Source organism: Oryza glaberrima, chromosome 2 (genome assembly GCF_000147395.1).
Source record: "Oryza glaberrima chromosome 2, OglaRS2, whole genome shotgun sequence".
Lineage (NCBI taxonomy): Eukaryota > Viridiplantae > Streptophyta > Magnoliopsida > Poales > Poaceae > Oryza > Oryza glaberrima.
The window spans coordinates 20,963,275-20,985,219 of NC_068327.1; the positions used below are offsets into that span (position 1 = coordinate 20,963,275).

At 46.3% G+C, this 21,945-nt stretch overlaps 1 protein-coding gene across 1 annotated transcript; it reads right to left on the reverse strand.

Moving 5' to 3' along the window:
• Window positions 1–277: 277 nt before the first annotated feature.
• Window positions 278–1,415, reverse strand: LOC127762584 (ethylene-responsive transcription factor ERF027-like). Its single transcript, XM_052287076.1, has one exon. The coding sequence runs from the start codon at window positions 1,413–1,415 to the stop codon at window positions 903–905; it is 513 nt and encodes a 170-aa protein (XP_052143036.1). The 3' UTR covers window positions 278–902.
• Window positions 1,416–21,945: the final 20,530 nt, after the last annotated feature.

Here is a 21,945-nt window from a genome sequence, read left to right on the forward strand (position 1 = left end):
CAAATATCCATCACCCTTAACTATGGAACTGGACAAATACCCCCCCCCCAAAGCTCAATCTGTAGTGGTTTTGGTCTTACGTGGTAGTCCAGTCAATAATTTTTTTATTAAAAAAATCGATGGATCCTAATAATTTCTCACCCTCTCTATCTCTCTATTCTATCTCATTCTCCAATCCCTCCTCTCTCTCTCTCTCGTCCCTCCTCTCACCAGTTCACCTCCATCACTCATCGGCACCGAGGAGGGCGATGGAGAGGGAGCCAAGCACAATGGCGGGTGGGGGCGGCGGGGAGGCGGAGGTCGCTCCGGGGATAATTATTCATGCTTTTTTTTTCATATATGAACTCAATCAAGATCAATGGCGGAGTTTGATACTAATCGAATTATGCAAGTATGCATAGGCCATCTGATATCAACTTAATCAATATAGTAACATCTACTACCTCCATCTCAAAATGTTTGACGCCGTTGACTTTTTTAAAAATGTTTGACCGTTCGTCTTATTTAAAAAATTTAAGTAATTGTTAATTCTTTTTCTATCATTTGATTTATTGTTAAATATACTTTTATGTATACATATAGTTTTACACATATCACAGAAAGTTTTTAATAAAACGAACGGTCAAACATGTTTAAAAAAGTCAACGGTGTCAAATATTTAGGGAAGGAGGGAGTATATTGGTTTTAATTTGCATGTTGAAGGAGCTAAAGGGGGACCATATATATGCCCCGATTAAATATGTCATATTATTTTTAGGAAAAAACATGTCATATTAGTAGCTTTATATGCTTTCATCAAACTAATTAACCATCAAAATAATTAAAAACGAGAATTAGACGCATATAATAGTACTACGAGCTGGTTGATTAACCAGCCGTCTAATTAAGCTTAACATAATTAACTAGCATCCGTCCCAGAGTGAGCCGTGGGCCCAGCTCTGGGATGAGCCGTCGGCCCCGTCGCTGCCATCTGGGCCCCACTTCGGTGGGTCCAGCAGCATGGCCTCCGCCATCTCGGCCCACAGCCTCGGCGACTCCATCTCGTCGAACTCGCCGTCGCCGCCGCCCAGCTCCAGCCGCCGCGGCGCCGCGGAGGCGGCGGCGGACACAAGCGCCGGCTCGCGGCGCACCCGCTCGGCCGCCTCGGCGGCGGCGGCGCGGATGTCGACGGGGTCGGTGGTGGCCGGCTGGGGGAGCCAGCCGACGGAGCCCGGGAAGTTGAGCTGCGCGCCGTCCCTCCCGCGCAGCCGCAGCGCCGCGACGTCGTGCGCCACCGCCGCCATCTCCGCAGAGTCGAAGCTCCCCAGCCAGATGCGGACCTTGGTCCCGGGCTGCCTGATCTCCGACACCCACTTCCCCCACTTCCGCCGCCTCACCCCCCTGTACTGCGGCCCGCCGCCTCCGCCCGCCGCCATGGCCGGCGCCGCCGCTTGCTGCTGCTGCGGCTGCTGCTCCATGACCGATCGACCGATCAAGCTAGCTAGCTAGCAGCGTAGAAGCATGGTGCAATCAATGCGGATTAATTTCGGAGATGATCGATCTTGGTGTGTGGTTATATAGGCAATGGGTGGAGAGAGGTTGCTGTGCATGGAAGTGACAGATGACCATTTAGCCAATCAGCAATGGAGATAATGATGATAAAACAGACGTGATTAAGGTATACATTGTACTACTCCTACTAGTTAAGTACTATGAGTCAAATGACTGATCGATCGATCTCTGTTTATTTGGCTGTTTGTCACTAGCAAAATGATGCTGTAGTAGAAGCAAAACTGACTAGCTGAGACGATTTGACACTACATTGCTAATATAATTAAGATGAGAAGTGATTGATGATCACTCGTCACACGTGGTGACGTAATTGGTTTATGATTGGGTCCATGGAAGGCAGCAAAGCTATACGGAAAAGAGTTTGATTGCCAAGAAGAAGCAGTGGTGGAGATAGTGATGCATGCATCGTGAAGCCGCTCGGGTTGGTTCTTTGTGTGGTTAAATTACACTACTAGAAAAAGCATTTTTTCCCGATGTAGGGGTCTCATTTTCGCAGGCGGATATAACCCTTAGAGCCAAATAACCGCCTACAAAAATATAAATCGGGGTGAATGTGCCGGTCCGCCTGCGAAAATCGCAGGCGGGCCTGCGCCGCTTAAGAGGTCCGCCTGCGAAAATAGACTTGACTATAAATAGACTTTGGATAGACTTAGATTTTTTCTAAGTCTCAAAACGCACCCCTCCCTCTCACCTCTCCTCCCCTCGGCCGGCCTCTCCCACGGCGGCTACAGCGCGGGGCGGCGCAGAAGGCGGCAGGGCAGCGCGCGGCGTCCGGCGGTGCAGGGCGGCGGCGGCAGGGCAGCGCGCGGCGTTCGGCGGCGCAGGGCGGCGGCGGCAGCGGCGACGGTGCGGGGCCGCGGCGACGACGACGCGCGGGGGCCGCGGCGGCGGCTCCCCTCCCCCCTCCCTCCCAGATTTGGCCGGAGGAGGGAGGGGGGAGGCCGGCGGCAGCGGCGGCGGCTCCCCTCCCCCCTCCCTCCCAGATCTGGCTGGAGGAGGGAGGGGGAGGCCGCCGGCGGCGGCTACGGCGCGGGGCGGTGGCGGCGACGACGCGCGTGCGGGGGCCGCGGCGACAGCTCCCCTCCCCCCTCCCTCCCAGATCTGGCCGGAGGAGGGAGGGGGGAGGCCGGCGGCGGCGGCGACGACAACGGCGCGGGGCGGCGGCGGCGGCGACGACGACGACGACAACGCGGGGCGACGGCGACAACGACGCCTGGCGCGGCTCCCCTCCCCTCCCCTCCTGCCCGGCGCGCCGACGCCGGAGGTGGGCGGCGGCGGCGACCGCCACCCGTGATTTTTTTTTTGTTTTTTTGAATGTATTTTCGCAAGCGGGCTGTTGCCCCGACTACGAAAATAGATAATTTTCGCAGTCGTTGACCTACAGACGGTCCAACCCTCCGCCTGTAAAAATTACTTTTTGCCGCTTCCTTCTAGTCTAGCTCATCTACTAAGAGAATATATATGCACAGTTATTTGGTTGTTTGTTACCTGTACGAGAGAGATACAAATCAAAAGTGAATTTGTTTGGTTGGTTGTACAAACAGTAGGTACGAGGGCTTTTTTTTTTTCTCTACGGTGAGATTACCGATTACAACTCATTGAAGCAAATTCCTACTAGTATTTAAAGTTTAGGCAAACCTGACTTTTTTCTTTGTCATTTTTTTTCTGGTAAAACAATTCATTAATTGAACTAATATCGTATACAGTAAATAAATATTGTGTTTTTATTAGTATATTAGTGGCTAATTACCGGGGGAGAAAGGAAAGAGAAAGAAAACAAAAAAAAATTCGATTTCTCACCCCCTCGCACTCCTCATCGCCGAGCACAACCACTTGTCTCTAGCCACCAGCTCCGCCGCTCCTCTAGTTGCACTTCTCGTGCTCTCTCATCAGAGCTGCTAGATCCAACAATCACGGGCTCAAGGTTGTCGGATCTGGTGGCTTCAAGCCCATAGCCACCGGATCCGACGGTCCAACGGGTTGTGAGGGGGTTCATCGACGAGCTAGAGTTTGGTGAGGATGACGGGAACGATTGTGGCCACCGGCGAGCAAGGAAGACTACGACAATGATAGAAGACGATGATGTCGAGCTCGATCACTCCAACTTAGTCGCACATCAGATCTAGCGTCGATGAGCTCGGCTACTCCAACTGGTCACCATCCTGGATTTGAAGGCGGTGAGCTTGTCAGCAAAAAAAATCTAACAGCAGCAAACTTGCGGTCCTAGTTGTCACTGCTGAAGAAGGGGAGGAGACGGTAGCCGATCTTCGTCAAGCTTTTCTCTCCTTTCGTCGTGCCGCTAATGAGCAGAGGGGAAACCCTAGTTTAGGTCTTGTGGGGGAGAAATTAGGAGGTTGGGCAATGACCCATTGCCCGCCCTTGCATGCACTGCTGCCTAGTGGAGCGCACTGCATGTGTTGGACCTAGCCAAGATGCGAAGCTCGAATCGAGCTTTTCCCCTCGGCATAGTTGGGGGTCTGTTTTTGCACGGGCATGGCTAGGCTGGGAAAGCCACCCAAGCAACCAAATAAGGAGAAAATGTATTCATAGATGCCGGCCAAGCCGGCCGGATACAAGCAACCAAACACGTGTGTGTGTGTGTGTGTATATATATATATATATATATACATCGCCATACAGGACAGAACTTGAAGAACAATAAATGTTTTACGGTGTTTGCGAGGTACTTAGAGGTATTTGGAGGTGGAACAACGTGAACCATTGATCGAGAGAGGGGCAAGGTACGGATCAAAAAACTTGTAACATAATGGCAGTGGAGTAATTAACATGTAAAACATAGACATTATACGTTAATAGAATACTAACATCCATCTGTCAGTATTCAGATCGGTACGCCATCAGAAAAAAGAGTAAATCACGGAAATCAATCCGATCGATCTGTAACATATCGCATCTCTATTCTTCTTTCCCTTGGCTTCGTTCTTGTTCTAGGGTTTGGATGTTTCACCGGAAGGAAACAGAGGGTAAAGTGTTGGCATGGTTGAGGGTTGAAGAGGAGACTAGATCGCCTGGTCGACACCAACCTAGCACATCTGTAAGTTATCCTATCCTTATTTACACAGTTGATTAGTTATTTATGTAGTTCATAAACTCCTTATATAAGGGATTGGAATTTTTGCCAATTTGTGGTATAGTAAACGAGATCTTCTCGAATGGTGTTCTTCTAGTGTTTTAATGGGTGCACCCACGAGGAGACATGGTCGAGGAAGAAGCTCTAGCATGGTTGAGCGTTTGAACATAATGTAAATCTAGAGAAATCTACGCAAAAGAGAACATAAAAGAACACCGCGGTAAACGACTTAACTCGAATACAACGTAAATCTTCGAGAAACCACGCAAAAGAGACGTTGATACCGTGTACATGTTAATGCGTACGGTTGTACCTATGCGGTACCTATTATAATTTGAAGGACAATTGTACCATTTTCACTCTACTAACAAAATTATGTTTTTACCCTTAGTACCTAAATACCTGTATCAATACTTAAATACCTTTAACATGGTACCTGTGATTGAGGAGCGTTAGATCTTTACCCTTTTTGGAAAGCAAACACTGTACATAAAATCATCCCTGTGGAAGGTGAAGGTACTGAAGTCAACGAGCTATTCTTCAAAAGAAAGCATACAGTAGTAATATTTGACAACCGGATCGGAGGGAGTATCTGGTATCACTGCGCTTCTACTACCGAAGCAGTAATTTTTATGCGTCAATAGTTAAGAAACTTAATTTTGCATGTAACTCGATCAATTAATATATATAAATTGTGTGATCTGATAGATATTACTGATAATTTAGGGTAACAAACAACTTAATTAGGGCCGATCGAGTAGGGGAAAAAAATCAGGGAGAGGAACGTTTGCATATAGGTCCCCGTATTGGCGTATTACAACACGACACGCGTCCACTTGAAGACCGTACACCGGCGGACCATGCATGCATGAGAAGTCCCTCGCCCAACCATCCCCTGCCGTACAAATGTTCCATAGATTTTAATTTTAGAAATGGACGACAAATTGACAACCTAGTTCTTAGAAAAGGAAAGGGCAAATATATTCTCCCGCTTTAATATATGATTTTATAAGTGCATGCTCAAGTAACTTTTTTTTAAGGGACTACCTATTAATGTTTAGATAGATTTGGAAGTTCATCTTACAGAACTTTTAACCAATGGATATAGTTCGTTTTGAATGAAATAAAAAAAAGGAAAAGGAAGAAACATGTCAAAATCTTAAATATAGAGAAAAAGTTGTTGTAAAATATAATTTTGATGTATTATAGCTGAGTGCAAGTAAACTATAACTGAGTGCAAGTGCTCTTTAACCAAGTATAAGTACTCTGTTACTTAGTATAACTGAAAGTTGGATCTACTGGATCACGAATCTTGATACAAGATTCTATGAGCAAAGATCGAAAGACGGGAGCCCAAAAATTTATCGTGAGTGAAATAGCAAAACCGTTTTTTCAAATAAGAAATAAACCAGCCAAGTGTCAAAGACACACGAAATCTAAGTGGTTCTGATCAAGAAATTTCTTTCGTTTTGGAGGGTTCTTCCTTGTACAAAGACAGATGCTACGTATATTCATCCTACGAACATACACATGTACTTTCTCTATCTTTTTTGAAACAGAGAGAGTAGACCTATCTCTATAAGCATCTCCAGAAAACTAGGCTGGTGAACAAACATATCTTGAGTCCTGAGATTGACGAAGTCATTACGGGCATCCAACTGAGACAATATTTAGCAGTAAATGCGAGCACACGAGTTAAGTTTACAACTTGAATATGAGTAAACAAGTTTCTCTACAGGGAACCTAACCAATTTCACATCAATGGCAGTCGAAATTAAGATTAATTTTTGTCCTTTTAAGATCGAATTCTATTTTAGATTTCCCACACATTTCTTCCAAGTCAAATAATGGCCCAGAAGGTCGGTACGTTAAAACTATATATATCAGCTGCATATGACTAGAATGTAGTTGAGCAGTGCAGCAATCATATGAGTAGAATGTAGCTAGTTGGGCAGCTAGCTTGTGGCTCGGAGCGATCTTGCATGTTTGCCGACAACGAGATGTGATGCGTACACTGTGCCCAGCGTGAAAACGGCGGACGTGGTTACCTCTTGCAACAGATGATCAGAGAAAAAGCAACAGCAGGAGGAAGGCATCAAGGAGTGTCGCTCTCTCTCGATGCAAATTGTAATTAACTCCTATACATCTCAACATGAAGGGAAATTATAATAAGTAAGCTAGATCAGGATGAATAATGTATATGGTCAATGTGTCATCGTCGTCTCTCTGAAAATCAACGAATGTCGTTGTGGATCTGATCAAGATCAGGTTGGTGATGATGATGATGATTAGCCTGAATGCATGCATAATGCACGGACTTCACAAACAATGGTGGGCTACAAGTTTCCTGCATAATTGCAGGATTTAAGGCCTCAGTCACCTTCAACCCTCTATAGATCAGGCGAGGTAAGAAGAGAGGAGAAAAGAGGGAGGTGGCAGCTAGAGATTACCGATGACGATAATGGGTCGGTGCCTCAACAGTCTCTTCTTACTGGTGCGGATGGATTTAGAAGGGTGGTCGGGGAGGTGGAAGTGTAGTGGTAGATAGAAGAGACGAGCATGTCGGTGAGGGTGCTAATAGAACTACGGAGATGGAGGCCAGTGGTACGCGGGGTTGGTAGCGAGGTCAACAACGACAAGTGTGGTTAAGAGGAAGATCAGATGACACAAGCTACCGAAGACGAGGAAGGATCGATGGACCGAGGGCTTCACTTCGTCGGAGTTGGAGAGGAAGAAAGTGGAGGGTGGGGACTGAGGAGGCCAATCCAGCGGGGCTGGCATAGCCGAGGGAAGGGAAGGGGGTGCGTGCTAGGGCGCCACGGAGATGGCAGAACTCATGTTATGGGGAAGCAGAAGTGGAAGGGTTAAGATTCCTATTCCTCATGTAGCTGCACAAATCATGGCGCAATCAACAACCTAAAAATGACCGAAATTTATAGCTTTTTTCAAATGGCTAAGAAGATACATATTCTTATAATGGAAATTAATTAATCCCGTCTCTATATCAAGATGTTTCCAACCAACCGTGGGTTACATATTAGTAATTACTAATCAGTAATTCAATACTCTCTCCCTTTTAAATTTTATATCAAAATATATTATCAAAATATATTACTAATCAGTAATTCAATACTCGAATCAGTAATTCAATACTTGTCATTGTCACTCTAGCATTCAAATTTTATATCAAAATATTTATCGTTCTCATATTCCAAAGCACATTTAGAGATGATCTTTCCTTGCTACCATATATTCATCGATGCAATGATACATTAATAGAGTCAAAATTCTCACTGGCTTACCTGCTTTGAAAAAAAAATTATAATGTATTTAATGAGAGAAACCATGTAATCTACCACATCTTCTTAGTTAATTTGAGTGAGAACGGAAGGAGTGCGTGTATACGTGTGGGAGCTAGCACTGTACGGCAAACCCTTTTGACCTTTCTATCTACTATATATATGCAGTTTTGGAGCACGTAAGTAAATCAAGATCGCCGGATACTGTGTGTCGGCTGGATCATAGTACAGAGCACACGGCGCTACTCATCATTGATGATTGCATTGCCTTCGGATTTTTGTGGCCAGCAGCAACACACCCCAGTAGTGCTATATCGAAACAAGATTTCAGCAATATTAAAAGAGGGTGGCTATCAAGCTATAAAAGTAAATGGGTTTAAAGACAAGGAATTTTATACAGGTTTAGGCCTTCTTAATTAAGAAGTAATACCCTACTCCTGTCCGGGGATTGATCCGCCGAGTGTATTATTGATCATATGATCTGGAGAAAATCGTGCCCCTAAAGGCACCCGGACCCCTCCTTATATAGGGGAAGGGGTCCGTATTACAAAATACAGTCCATATCCCTAACGGAATAAGTAGTTACAAATAAAATACAATCGTAACCGACTAGGATCTTGGGTATTTCCTTGACATACAAGTCTTAGAATTTAACCCGAGTCCCTCTAAAGATATTCTATCTATACATGGCACCCCATACCCAGTCGGCCTATACATGCCGTGTAGGTATGGGGTATCCATAATCTCCACAGTAGCCCCTGAGACCTTTACAGTCGACGAAATAGCCTTCTCTCGGAGCACAAAATGACAATCCTAGTACTCCGACTTCTTCTGCCCTGATCTCCCGAGTACCAAAATCAAAGACTGTGAAGGTCTAAAAATAGAAAAAACCGGGTGCATCGACTAGATGCACCTAATTAGGTGTAGCCCCCGACTATATGATTAGTTAAAAAACTAAACATATAGTCAAGATGCAAACAACATCCAACCGAGTGGTTTGACAACCGAATATCATACAGCAAAGCATATGCGGCGTTCAATAAAACATCCAGCCGACTGCTTTTAGCCTTAATATACCAAAAACGAAGATATGAAGAGGCCTGAGTGAAAAACACTCTAAAGATCTATAAATCCACACATTTGATAAGAATCCGAGTAAAAACTCTCAAAAAGATCCATCAAACGTGATATAAATGTAATAACATAACAAGTGATGAGTCTAAATAACCTAGGCTATGACTCACACCAGAATCAAAATAAGCATATAACATGCCGAGTGAATAAATGTATTAAAACCAGTCATCTCAATAAAACCCAAACAGCCTTTGCAGCCTAAAAAGCCAACAAGATTAGTATAACAGTTTTCTGTTGGGCACCTTTTTATTTGCATCGTAGTAATTCCAAAGAATTATCTAACTGCGTCAAAAAGGATTTTAACAGCATTGGGCTATACTGTCGTGAGCGAGTATTGCCGAAGCAAAACGCCTAAGTCCCTAAGGATCACAACTTAGCCACGCTGATAGAAAGAAATGGGCTGAAGCACTGTTCCGGGTCTAGGCCCATTAGTACTCCCGATACCCTAACAATACTAAAAACCAAACGCTGCTTCGTCTTACCCGCCGAGACTCTCGCCACTTTCCCCATTCCCCGCTACAGTGCAAAACCGCACCGGCCGAACTAGGGTTCACCGATTCGCTCAAATCTGCCTTCCAAAACTCCACAGAAATCTTCCGCGCATCCACCGCACTGATCCCCCATCCATTCCCAGCCATTTCCAAAGCAAATCGCATCATCCAATTCACATCCATGGCGGAGGAGAGAGAAAGCTTCGAGAGCCAATGGGCGCCCTCCGACGTCACGGAGGAGAGCTTGAAGGAAATGGTAGTACATGGTGTTCTTCCGGCGAAGGAGATCATTGGATGGCGTCCGGCGTACGGCGAAGCATTTCCGACCCCGGACACACACGAGGTCGTGGTGTTCTCCCATTTCTTTTACGGTGGGTTCTCTCTTCCAACCTCAAGATTCTTTCAGGGGATTTTGGATTTCTGTGGGATTAGTTTGCATCACCTAAACCCGAATTCCATAGTTCATATCGCCAACTTCATACATGCCTGCGAAGCTTTTTTGGGCGTCAGGCCACATTTTGCCCTATTTCGCTGCATCTTCTTCCTCAAGCCCCAACCGAACAAGAGCAAACCATGTGTTGTCGGGGGGGAGGGGGGGCGGCTTCCAACTTAGGGGAACCTTGAGCCAGAAATATATTTCCATGCCCTTCAAAACCTCAAACAAGGGCTGGCATGCAAATTGGTTTTATGTACAAAACCCCGAGCCTGCACTCCCCGAGTACTCCTGTCTTCCTCCAGTTTATCAGGATACTTGGAACTCACTTCCAATGGGAGAGGAAGCCGCTCAGGCGCTTGCCCTGATGGACCATATGCTGAAACTGAAAGAGCAAGGTCTGCAAGGGGAACAGATCACCCGGCATTTTATCAAGAGCCGGCTGGCCCCAATCAAAGAAAGATCTCGCACAGCTTTTGAATTCGACGGCAAGCATGACCCTAACCGTGAAGATCCTGAATCTCTTGAATTCAAAGTTATGAAGGAGAGAATGTATAAAATCTTCTCAAATGCAATCGTAGTCAGCTATTCACACTTGCTGCCAGTGGTGCCGTACAACGCTTTCAACCCCCCTCCACCAGTATGTATTTAAAATCTCAGCCTTTCTCAAAAGCATGCTTTTAACATCTACAAAATTGATTGAAAACTTGAATCATCATGCCCAGGAATTCTCCTTGATGAAATCAGACCCTCCAACTGCTCAACGCCGCTCACCCCGTCGGCAAACTGGTCAAGCTGGCGGAGGACCAAAAATCCGGTGTGATTCTCAACCCAGCACCACTCAATCGGCCAACCAATCAGACTTCCGCAAGAGGAAATTGGTTCTGAGCGACAATGAAAATGATAACTCTGAAAAAGCTGGCAGCAAGGGGGTGACTGGAAAACCAGCAAGGCAAGCTAACCCGAAGAAGAAAACATCCAGTCGTCCCATGCCGAAAATCAGGAAATCCTCTAGGTACAAATCATTTAGCCATCTTCCTTGTATTGCTGCTTACTCACTATTGAAATAGCACTGATAGCATAACTTAAATTTGTAGGAAGCCATCTGACATAGATCCTTCTGGAAAAGACCCTGAGCCGACTAACATAGAGACGGGCCCTTCAAAGGAAACCGGGCCGACCGCCGAAGATCGCCCGAGTGATAATCAACCAACAACCGACAATGTAGAGACCAACGACGAGCCCCCGACTGGAAATCAGTTGACCGAAGCTGGAGTTGGTGCTAATCAGGAGCCCCCGACTGGAAATTAGTCGGGCACAAGGCAAAGTAATGACATCCCGGAGGTAGAGACCCAGGCTGATAGCCCTCCCAAGACAAGCGCTGGCGCCAACTCTGGAACTAATTCCCCTATTAGGGTGCAAGGTCCTTCTCGTCCCCGACCGGAAATCATAACAGGTAAGCAAATCCTCCAAATCTATTTTGATCCGACAGACTTTCTTCAATTGTTTCACCATTATTCATGAATGCCTAAGGCCCGATGATCGGCGACGAAGAAGAGGTCCTCCGGATACAATCAGCTGAAGATTCTCGCCCACCCATATTAGTCAAGTGGTGGGATGACGAAATGCAGCCACAGGGGATTGTAATAAATAAACAAAAAGAGGGCGAGGAATTATGTTTGCTGAAAAAGACACTCAGCCAAGCTACTCGCCTCGTAAATGTAAGTCTTCTTATACACAGCTTCAATCATCCTGTCTGCCACTTTGCTCAAATATGGATAAATTTGTGTCACAGAGAATCCATCTCAGGAATGAGGCGAAGACTGCAACTCTTGAAAAATTAGTTCCCCATCTTGGAACCCTTGAGGCCACTAGAAAACAGCTGCACGAAGCTAAAGAGCTCGCCAGGAAGACTGAGCATTATCAGAGAGACTGGATCGCCGAGCTCCAAGATTCTAACTTTGAGCTGAGCGGTTCGTCAAAAGGTAAATACCGTCTTTGTTTGACTTATTTATACTGCTATCCATGTGAAACCAACAAGAAGCAATACAGTGCAAGCTGCCAAGATATCTGAGCTGGAAAAGCGGATCCAAGCTCTAGAGAAAGACTCCTAGGGCTCAAATTAAAGGCTAATAACTATCCATATCAATTTGTACTTGGAAGTGCAGTACAAGTACGAAAAAAAATGCAAGACTGAAATACAATTTCTAAATATGCACCAAGTACAGTAAAAGTGTAGAAAAAGTACAAGACTAGACTAAAATTTTATTAGAATACCTAATGCGACGTATATTCATGATTTTCACTCTTCATCAACAGAAGGTAGAGAACCTGAAGCTGAATATAGAAAATGATATTACATAATGTAAGTGATGCAAATTATGAGAACTTAATTATTTGTAGACAAAGCAATGCATGACATACCTCTAGGTAATTTGTGCTTGCGCGTCCTCAAAGCACGATAATGTTGTATAATCTGACGATCTTCAATGCTAGTAAAAACATCCCGCTCAATATAGCATATCATGCAGTGATTCATCCATTCATCATTCATCTTGTTCCGCATGTCAGTTTTCATAATGTTCATAGCTGAGAAGGCTTTTTCAACAGGCAAAATTAAGGTTAATTCAATTAAGTGATACACCAATGGAAAAATTCTCTATCACTTTGAACCATCTTAACAGCAAGTTACCAAGGTCAGAGCAACTTGAGAAATCCAAATCAGATCTCACATCAGAGATAAATGTGTTAAGTTGGTCTCTAAGGACTATACAATCATATTCAAAGTAATGCCTAAGCATAAAAACGATGAAGATGTTCAATATTCCAAGAGTTGTCGATATGAGTACCGTCTTCACGCTTGAGTCGGTAAGAACCTAGCCGAGTGACTTCAGAAATTATGAACGGCCCTTCCTACAAGGGAGACAATTTGGGCTGATCCCGTGTAGTTTGAATTTTTCTCAGAACCAGGTCGCCGACTAAAAAAGCCCGAGATCGAACATTATGATTGTGATAACGGCGCATCCCTTGTAAGTACCGAGCCGACTGAATTAAGGCTGCTTCACGGGATTCTTCCAGTTGGTTGAGATCATCTACTCGGTCTTCTCCGTAGCGCTCCTCGCTGAAGTTACGAAATCGCAGAGATTCAAATTCCATCTCACTTGGCAACATCGCTTCCGCTCCATAGACTAGGAAAAAAGACGATTGGCCCGTAGCCCGACTGGGAGTGGTGCGCAAGGACCAAAGTACGGATGGCAGCAATTCTACCCACTTGCCGGCATAGGGATGCAGTCGGTCAAAAACTCGCGCTTTTATTCCTTGAAGTACCATGCCATTGGCACGTTCGACTTGTCCATTACTCATGGGGTGCGCTACTGAGGCATAACAAATTTTGATGCCGAAGTCCTCACAGAAATCTTTAAATACTCCGCCCGTGAATTGAGTGCCGTTATCAGTAATGATCCTGTTGGGTACCCCAAACCGGTGCACAATGTTGGTGAAGAAATCTCTAGCCTTGTCTGCCATGATTGTGATGACCGGTTTGGCTTCAATCCACTTGGAAAATTTGTCAACAACCACAAAGAAATGAGTATAACCACCGACTGCCTTTTTAAACGGGCCGACCATGTCGAGCCCCCAAACCGCAAACGGCCAAGACAACAGGATGGTTTGCAACTCCTGAGCTGGTAGATGAGTTTGTCGGGCGAAAAATTGACAACCCTCACATGTTCGCACAATTTTGTCAGCGTCGGACACGGCTGTAGGCCAGAAAAACCTTGCCGGTAAGCCTTTCCAATGATGGTTCGTGCGGCAGCGTGATTGCCACAGATACCTGAATGTATATCCTTTAGCAATTGTCTTCCTTCCTCCAAAGAAACACAGCGTTGCAGGATTCCCGATGGACTTCTCTTGTACAACTCAGTCTCATGAATGACATAAAGTCTGCAGGGCCTGGAGATCCGCTCGGCTTCATCTTTATCTTGAGGAAGTTCTTGTTTTGTCAAAAATCTTATGAGGCGCTCTCTCCAGTCGGCTTCAATCATGCTTACGTCTTGAGTGTCCGCGGCCTCGATTGTTTCTTTCCTTGGTACGGTTGGCTCGTAAAGATGTTCAACAAACACGTCGGAAGGGGCTGCTTCCCGTTTTGAACCAAAATTAGCCAATATGTCGGCTGCCTCATTGTTGTGTCGAAGAACATGGGTGAGCTCAAGTCCATCGAATTTGTCTTCCAACTTGCGCACCTCCTGTCGGTAAGCGGTCATGTTATCATCAAGGCAGGGCCATTCTTTCATAACATGATTAACAACCAACTGAGAATCTCCACGAACTATCAAACGCCGAATTCCCAAAGAGATTGCAATCCTTAGTCCGTGAAGAAGCGCTTCGTATTCTGCCACGTTGTGAGACGCAGAAAAATGTATCCACAATACGTAGCTCAGCCTCTCTCCAGTCGGGGAGATTAGAACAACTCCCGCTCTAGTGCCTGAAAGCCTCTTTGACCCGTCAAAATGCATAGTCCAATACTCCATCTTCTCTGCAGGCGTGTCTTCTTGGCACTCGGTCCACTCGGCGATGAAGTCGGCTAAAGCTTGGGACTTGATCGAAGTTCGCGGCTTGAAGGATATATCCAAAGACATCAACTCTAAGGCCCACTTTGCGATCAGCCCATTTGCTTCGCGATTATGAAGTATATCCCCGAGTGGGAACGATGTGACCACTGTGACCGAGTGTCCTTGGAAGTAGTGAGATAATTTCGTGACGGTAATTAAAACGCCATATAGTAGCTTTTGAACCTGAGGGTATCTTGTCTTGGAGTCAGCCAAAACCTTGCTAACGAAGTAGATTGGTCGTTGGACTTTTTGAACATGGCCTTCTTCTTCACGCTCAACAACCAGGACTGTGCTTACAACCTGGAAAGTTGCCCACACGTATAACAACAGCGGCTCTTGCGGATGTGGTGAAGCTAAAACTGGTGGAGTAGTGAAAAGTTTTTTGAAGTCTTCAAAGGCTTTTTGTGCTTCGGGTCCCCATTGGAAATTGTCAGTTTTCTTTAACAGCTTGAAAAAAGGCATCCCCCGCTCGCCGAGTCGTGAGACGAACCGGCTGAGCGCCGCCATGCAGCCAGTTAACTTTTGAACATCTTTCTAGGAGCTCGGCGGTTTCATGTTGAGGATGGCGTTGATTTTCTCTGGGTTGGCTTGTGTGCCTCTTTGGGACACCATAAATCCAAGCAGCTTCCCTGAAGGTACTCCGAAGATGCACTTTTCAGGGTTTAATTTCATCCTGAAAGCACGGATGCTCACAAAGGTCTCTTCTAGATCCATAATCAAATCATCCTTCTGCTTGGTCTTGATGACTACGTCATCCACGTAAGCTTCAACGTTGCGGCCGATCTGAGTTGAAAAACATCTCTGGATCATGCGTTGATAAGTTGTTCCTGCGTTCTTCAATCCAAAAGGCATGGTGATGTAGCAGTAGGCCCCGAAGGGTGTGATGAATGAAGTCTTCAAGTAGTCAGATTCCTTTAGTCGGATCTGATGATATCCTGAGTAGCAATCCAAAAAACTAAGTAGCTCGCAGCCGGCCGTTGAGTCAACTACCTGGTCAATGCAACGCAACCCAAAGGGGTCTTTAGGACAAGACTTGTTGAGGTCGGTATAATCGACACACATGCGCCATTGCCTCATCTTCTTCCGAACCAGGACTGGGTTGGCCATCCAGTTGGGATGAAGGACTTCCTTGATGAAGCCTGCTGCTAACAGCTTGGTCAATTCCTCCTTGATCGCATCCTTCCTATCCTGTGCGAAACGGCAGAGTCGTTGCTTGATTGGTTTAGCATCTTCCTTAACATATAAAGAGTGCTCAATCACCTCTCTAGGAATACCAGGCATATCAGATGGTTTCCACGCAAAGATATCTTTATTATTTTGAAGAAAGGTGATGAGCGCGCTTTCCTATTTACAATCTAACTCAGCGCCTATTACAGCTGTCTTAGTAGGATCAGAGGGATCTAGGGGGATCTTCTTGGTCTTGGCGTCACTTTCTCCGCACTTTGACATCTTGGTTGCAGGCACTTCTCCTTCGCTTGATGTGGACGCAGCCAGTCGGATTTTTTCTTGGGCGAGCGTGATCTCGCGGGTCTAGGCCATCTCGCAGCTTTCATTGTCGCATGTGACGGCTTGCTTGATGTCACTCCGTAGGGATATGACTCCTCGAGGACCAGGCATCTTCATCATCATGCAGGTATAGTGCGGGATAGCCATGAACTTGGCTAACGCCGGGTGTCCGAGTATGGCATGATATGCTGTCTCGAAATCAGCGACCTCAAAACAAATGTTCTCTGTACGGAAGTTCTCCCGAGTGCCGAAAGTAACCGGAAGAGTGATCTGGCCGAGTGGTGTAGCAGATAGCCCCAGGATGACTCCGTGAAAGGGCGCGTTACTCGGCTTTAATTCTGTCCGAGGGATCTGCATGTTGTCCAGAGTCTTAGCAAAAAGGATGTTGAGTGAACTGCCACCATCGATGAGGGATCTGCGAAGCTTGACGTTGCGAACCACTGGGTCTAGTACCAGGGGGTACCACCCCAGGTGGACCACTTAGTCAAGATGATCCGAGCGGTCAAACTTAATCGTTGTCTCTAACCACCGAAGATATTGGGGCGTGTCGGGCTGAACAATGTTGATCTCCCGTTCGGTCAGTTTTTGCTTTCTCTTGGATTCATAAGCCAGGGGTCCGCCAAAGATATGGTTGAGTTCCTTCTGGTGGTCTTGAAAACCAGTCGGGGCATCATCTTCGTCATCATTTTTCTTTGACGTGCTTTGATCTCCGTCAAAAGTTTTGCATGTGTTCTTGGCGTATTGTTCTGTAAACTGTTTGTAGACGAAGCAATCTTTGGCCGCGTGATTGGAATTGGGACGATGCGGACATTGGGAGTTCATGATTTTGTCAAAAGTGTTGACGCACGAACGTTGTCGGGAGGATAGTTTAGTAGTTGCCACAAGTTCCTCGGGCTTACGCTTGCGATCCTTGTGATTGGTACTTCCACTCCCCCCTGTAGTTGGCGTATCTTTCTTCGGCTTCTAAGTGGTGCCCGACTGCTTGGACGCGGTAATGGCATCTTCGGCTTTGGCATACTCATTGGCTTTTTCGAACATCTGCTTGACCGTCCTGGGGGGCTTGCGCCCGAACTTGCCGACTAGGTCATCGTGGCGAATTCCCTTGGTGAAGGCGGCAATGATGACGTCGTCGGTGATGTCGGAGATCTTGTTGTGTTGCTCGGAAAAGCGTCGGATGTAATCTCGAAGGGATTCTCCAGACTTCTGAATGACGTTGTAGAGATCAAACTGTGTACCAGGGCGTTCAAAGGTACCTTGGAAGTTGACGATGAAGTGGTCGCGAAGTTCCCCCCATGATCCGATTGTGCCACGAGGTAACCCGTGAAGCCAGGACCGGGCAGAATCCGCTAGGGCCACAGGCAAATAATTCGCCATGGCTTTGCTGTCTCCCCCCGCTGCGCGAATTGCGAGACCGTAGACGGTGAGCCAAGACTATGGGTTAATGGTGCCGTCATACTTCTTGATTCCAGTCGGCTTGAAGCCGGCCGGCCAATCCACTCGACGCAGGTCGCTTGTGAAGGCAGCAACTCCATCCACGTCGTCATCGTAGCGATCTGGTGAATGGTGGGGAGAGTAGCCTCTTGCCGCGAGGCGCTAGTTGATAGTATCGCGAAGATCGACGGGGCGCCTGCGATGTGGGGAGCGTGGTCGTTCAACTCGACGCTCCCTGTGTCGCTCCGGAGGCAAGTGGACAGATCGCTCGTCGTGACCCCTGCTCCTGCGACTAGATCCCGCGCCGACGACGCTGAGGCTTGGTTGGTGATAGTCTTGAGATCGAAGAGGGGGAACTCGGCTGCCAGTCGGCGTGCGGACGCTTGCAGAGTTAACCGGGACCGAGGCGGCGATCATGGTCTTGGTCTGGTTCAAGATGTTGACGACGTGATTGGCTTGATTGAGCGCATCTTCCTTGAGGAGGGTGTCGAGGAGGGTGATCGCTGCAACCGCGTTCTGTTGGGGGGTGTGGAAAACCGCTGTTCCCTCAACGTCTTGTTGCCCGATAAGTTCCCGTGCTCATCGCCCGGCATCCAAGGCACGTTGTCGCCGGTCCTCAGCCTCTTTTGCAGCCCATTCGCGTTCCTGTTGCCCACGCTGTAGCCATTCTTGCTCTTGTGCTTGGCGCTCCTCTTCCAGTCGGCGTCTTTCGGCTTCCTGTTGTACGTGTAATTCTTCTGCTTCTCGGGCTTTACGCTGTTCTTCCGTCTCGTTGTCAGCCATGAAGATGCCGAAGTAGAAAGGCGTGTAGTTGTCTTCAAAGCCTTCGTCGAAGTCGTCGAGGTTGCGGTAGTCGTAGAGATAGCCGAAGTCGTCATACTCCATGATCTCCGTTGGTCGTGAGTCGACGCCGGGGGAGCTGAGGTAGCCGTCCAGTTGTTCCGTCGAAACCATGCCGAGAGGCTGGAGTATGACGCCGACTTCCCTGGAGCTAGGCTGGGCCGGGGCTGAAGCCGGATCCCGCCTAGGCTTGCGGGGAAAAGATGCCCTTGTGGTGAAGACAGCAGCCAAATCATCGGGGAGTTTCATCAGGATTGGTGGATAGGCCCCATCGTCTTGATCGGGTCGTGTTGAAGTATATTGGATCTCGTCCGAGTGGTTTGAAGCCAACTCGGTGGAGATGATCTTGGGGTAGACCTCGGCCGAGTTCGGGATACCGAACGGGGCGGAGATCTGGCCTCTTCCCGACTGGTTCGAATCCGAGTCGAGGAGAGAAATCTTGCCGAAGTCGTTGGTGATGAAGTCGAGGCTGCCGAACCGGAACGCCTGCCCGGGAGGGAAGACGAAGTCGTCGATGCCGGAAACGAAACCCATCGCACTAGTCGGCGAAGAACTTGACGCTACTCCTACCTGGCGCGCCAACTGTCGAAACAAAATTTCGGCAATACTAAAAGAGGGTGGCTATCAAGCTGGAAAAGTGGATGAGTTTAAAGACAAGAAATTTTATACAGGTTCAGGCCTTCTTAATCAAGAAGTAATACCCTACTCTTGTCCGGGGATTGATCCGCCGAGTGTATTATTGATCGTATGATGTGGAGAAAATCGTGCCCCTAAAGGGACCCCTCCTTATATAGAGGAAGGGGTCCGTATTACAAAATACAGTTCATATCCTAACGGAATAAGTAGTTACAAATAAAATACAATCGTAACCGACTAGGATCTCGGGTATTTCCTTGACATACAAGTTTAGAATTTAACCCGAGTCCCTCTAAAGATATTCTATCTATACATGGCACCCCATACCCAGTTGGCCTATACATACCGTATAGGTATGGGGTATCCATAATCTCCACATGGTAGAAGAAGGCCACTGCATTTGCCTTGACGCACAGGTTAATCATCTGGACTACTACACTATCAATTTAACCGTCTCTCGCCATAGTACTAGCTAGCTACTCCCTTTTTCCATAAGCAACCAAATATTAATTGGATTGGACACACGAATATACTCCCTGATCCGTCTCGTAATATAAGTATTTGGGTGGGTGTGACATATCCTGTGTCTGTCCAAATTCATTGTACTAGGATATGTCACATCCACCAAATCCTTTAGGGTGTGTTTGGATAATGGGTTAGAAGAGGTGGGATTGGGAAATAGAAATGAATGGACGGATAGAATAAAATGGAGTGAGAAGAATGCATGACTAGGATTGAAACTTACCCTTTGAGGGGTGGGAAATTATATCCCAAACCCATTATCCAAATATAGCCTTATATTATGGGATGGAAGAAATAGATATGCTAGACCTTCTTTTGTGCGCCTATAGTTTATTATAACCATCTACTGACTTAGTCCTAAAATAAATAAATCTAGGATAGTAGGATAGTACGTGATATTACCTAGCACAATAAATTTGAATAAAAACCTATCCACATTCGTTGTACTATAAATAATACCCCATCGTATCTTAAATTGATTTATTTTGAGAAGGATGTGGAGTATACATATAAATATATGTATATGCACAGTAGCTAGCTTAGGCAGGGCGAGATGAGGCAAGTTAACTTACAAAATGCATGCATCGATCCCATCCATCAGCACATGCACATGTACCACTGCACTGCACAGCTCGCCCGCTCGCAGGCGACAGGTGAGTTTAATCAACACCAAGAATCGAAAGAGAGAATTTCATGAAGAAGTAATTCAGCGCAAGCGGCCGGCCAGGCTAGCTAGGCGTCCGTCCGGCCCTGCTTGAGCTGTCGTCCTTTGTGCGGTTCCAATCATTAGCGCTAGCTAGCTACTCCAGCTTGCAGCGACGGCGACGGCGATGGCCGGTGTACTACGTGCGGCCACCGAGGCTAGCAGCTGGGACGCTTGCAATGCACACATGTGGACGGTGGACCAGCCACAGCCGCGCTAGCTTGCTTTCGATCCGTACGCCGTCGGGTCAAATCCTGGAAAGGAAGACCACTACTGGAACATCTCCATCTCCATCGATCTCGATCGAGATGTGCAGGTGCAGGTGGGGGGTGGATCGATCGTATTCATGGATGGATCGATGAGCCGTGGGCGAATCGTGGGGGGGATGATTCGCCGTACGCTCGCTCGATTGACCGGATATCGACCGATCGATCGATGGGATGGATATTGGATCGACCTGACATGCATCATAGTATGCTGTTGTGCCGACACCTGATGAAGGACGGCGGCAAAGCAAGGAAGCTGACAGTGAAGGAGTACTCCTCACTATAGTACGCGTCGTGCTAAATTCAAATTGAAGACCAATCACGAGCTGTTACTGTACCCAATTAATCACCCGTGCTAAAATATACTACTTCCGGAGTAACTTTACTTCTCTCTTGGGTTGACATATTTTCAGACAAGAGAATACTTAGTTAATTACTCATCGATTCCTCCGGTAAAAACAAAAATGTAAGTTGCGAACTGCTCAATTTTCTATGCAAAAATGTATGTCCATTTACAACGCAAATACTCCCTCCAAACTCAATCTCTTTCCAGTTTCTAAACTAGATCAAGGTTGTCAACATCTCGATTATCATACGGTTTTACAACTTTACTATCTTAATTTACTATCCTAATTAAGATGCCTGATTCTACGATTTTACAATTTTATATATACAGTACTTATATTGTGATCCTACATAGAACTTCTGATTTTGATTTAGGATCATGAATTTAACAACATGTTGAAGGGTTAGACTGGAAAACGGTATTTTAGAAACATAGGGTCGAAGGGTTACATCATGATTTTAACAACATGTCGAAAGGAAGATATGTATTTTTATGCTGGTTCAGGCTCCCAAGCTAGATAATAGCCATTCTAATTTATATGTATATATGACTCTTAGGGCATCTACAATGTGTGCAAAAAGTAGTCCATAAGCAATACAATATTTCATTCAGCTACCTATCAACATTGTAGAACTAGTCCATAACAAAGAAATAACAAAAGCTACCCATAAGCATATGGGCTGCCCATAGAGAATAAAATATGTTATTTGTCTCTACTTCCTCTTTCCTCCTAATACTATTTGATATCTATATACATTGTGAAGGTTATAATAGTTAAAGCTCATATATGTGGGTCCCATCTATATAGACTAGTTTTACTATATACATTGGTGTTGCCCTTAGGGCAAGTCACACCCATTACAAAAGGGAGCAAGTTATGCTAGTCTAGCCTACCAAAACTAATCTCGATGAGAATTGATTCGGCAACTTGGAGTAGGTGGCTAGATATAGGGCTTCCTTGATCTCGATGAGGTTCTTTCTATGGCTTATGATTTGATGTCATTCCCTCTTGTATTTATACAGGTAGGTAACCCCTTTTGCAAGTAGAACTAGGGGAGTCCAAGTAAGCTATGAGCAGATAAGACC

What these genes read in the sequence shown, in the direction of transcription:
- LOC127762584 (XM_052287076.1), bottom strand. Translation starts at nt 1,415, where the DNA reads ATGGCGGCGGGCGGAGGCGGCGGGCCGCAGTACAGGGGGGTGAGGCGG.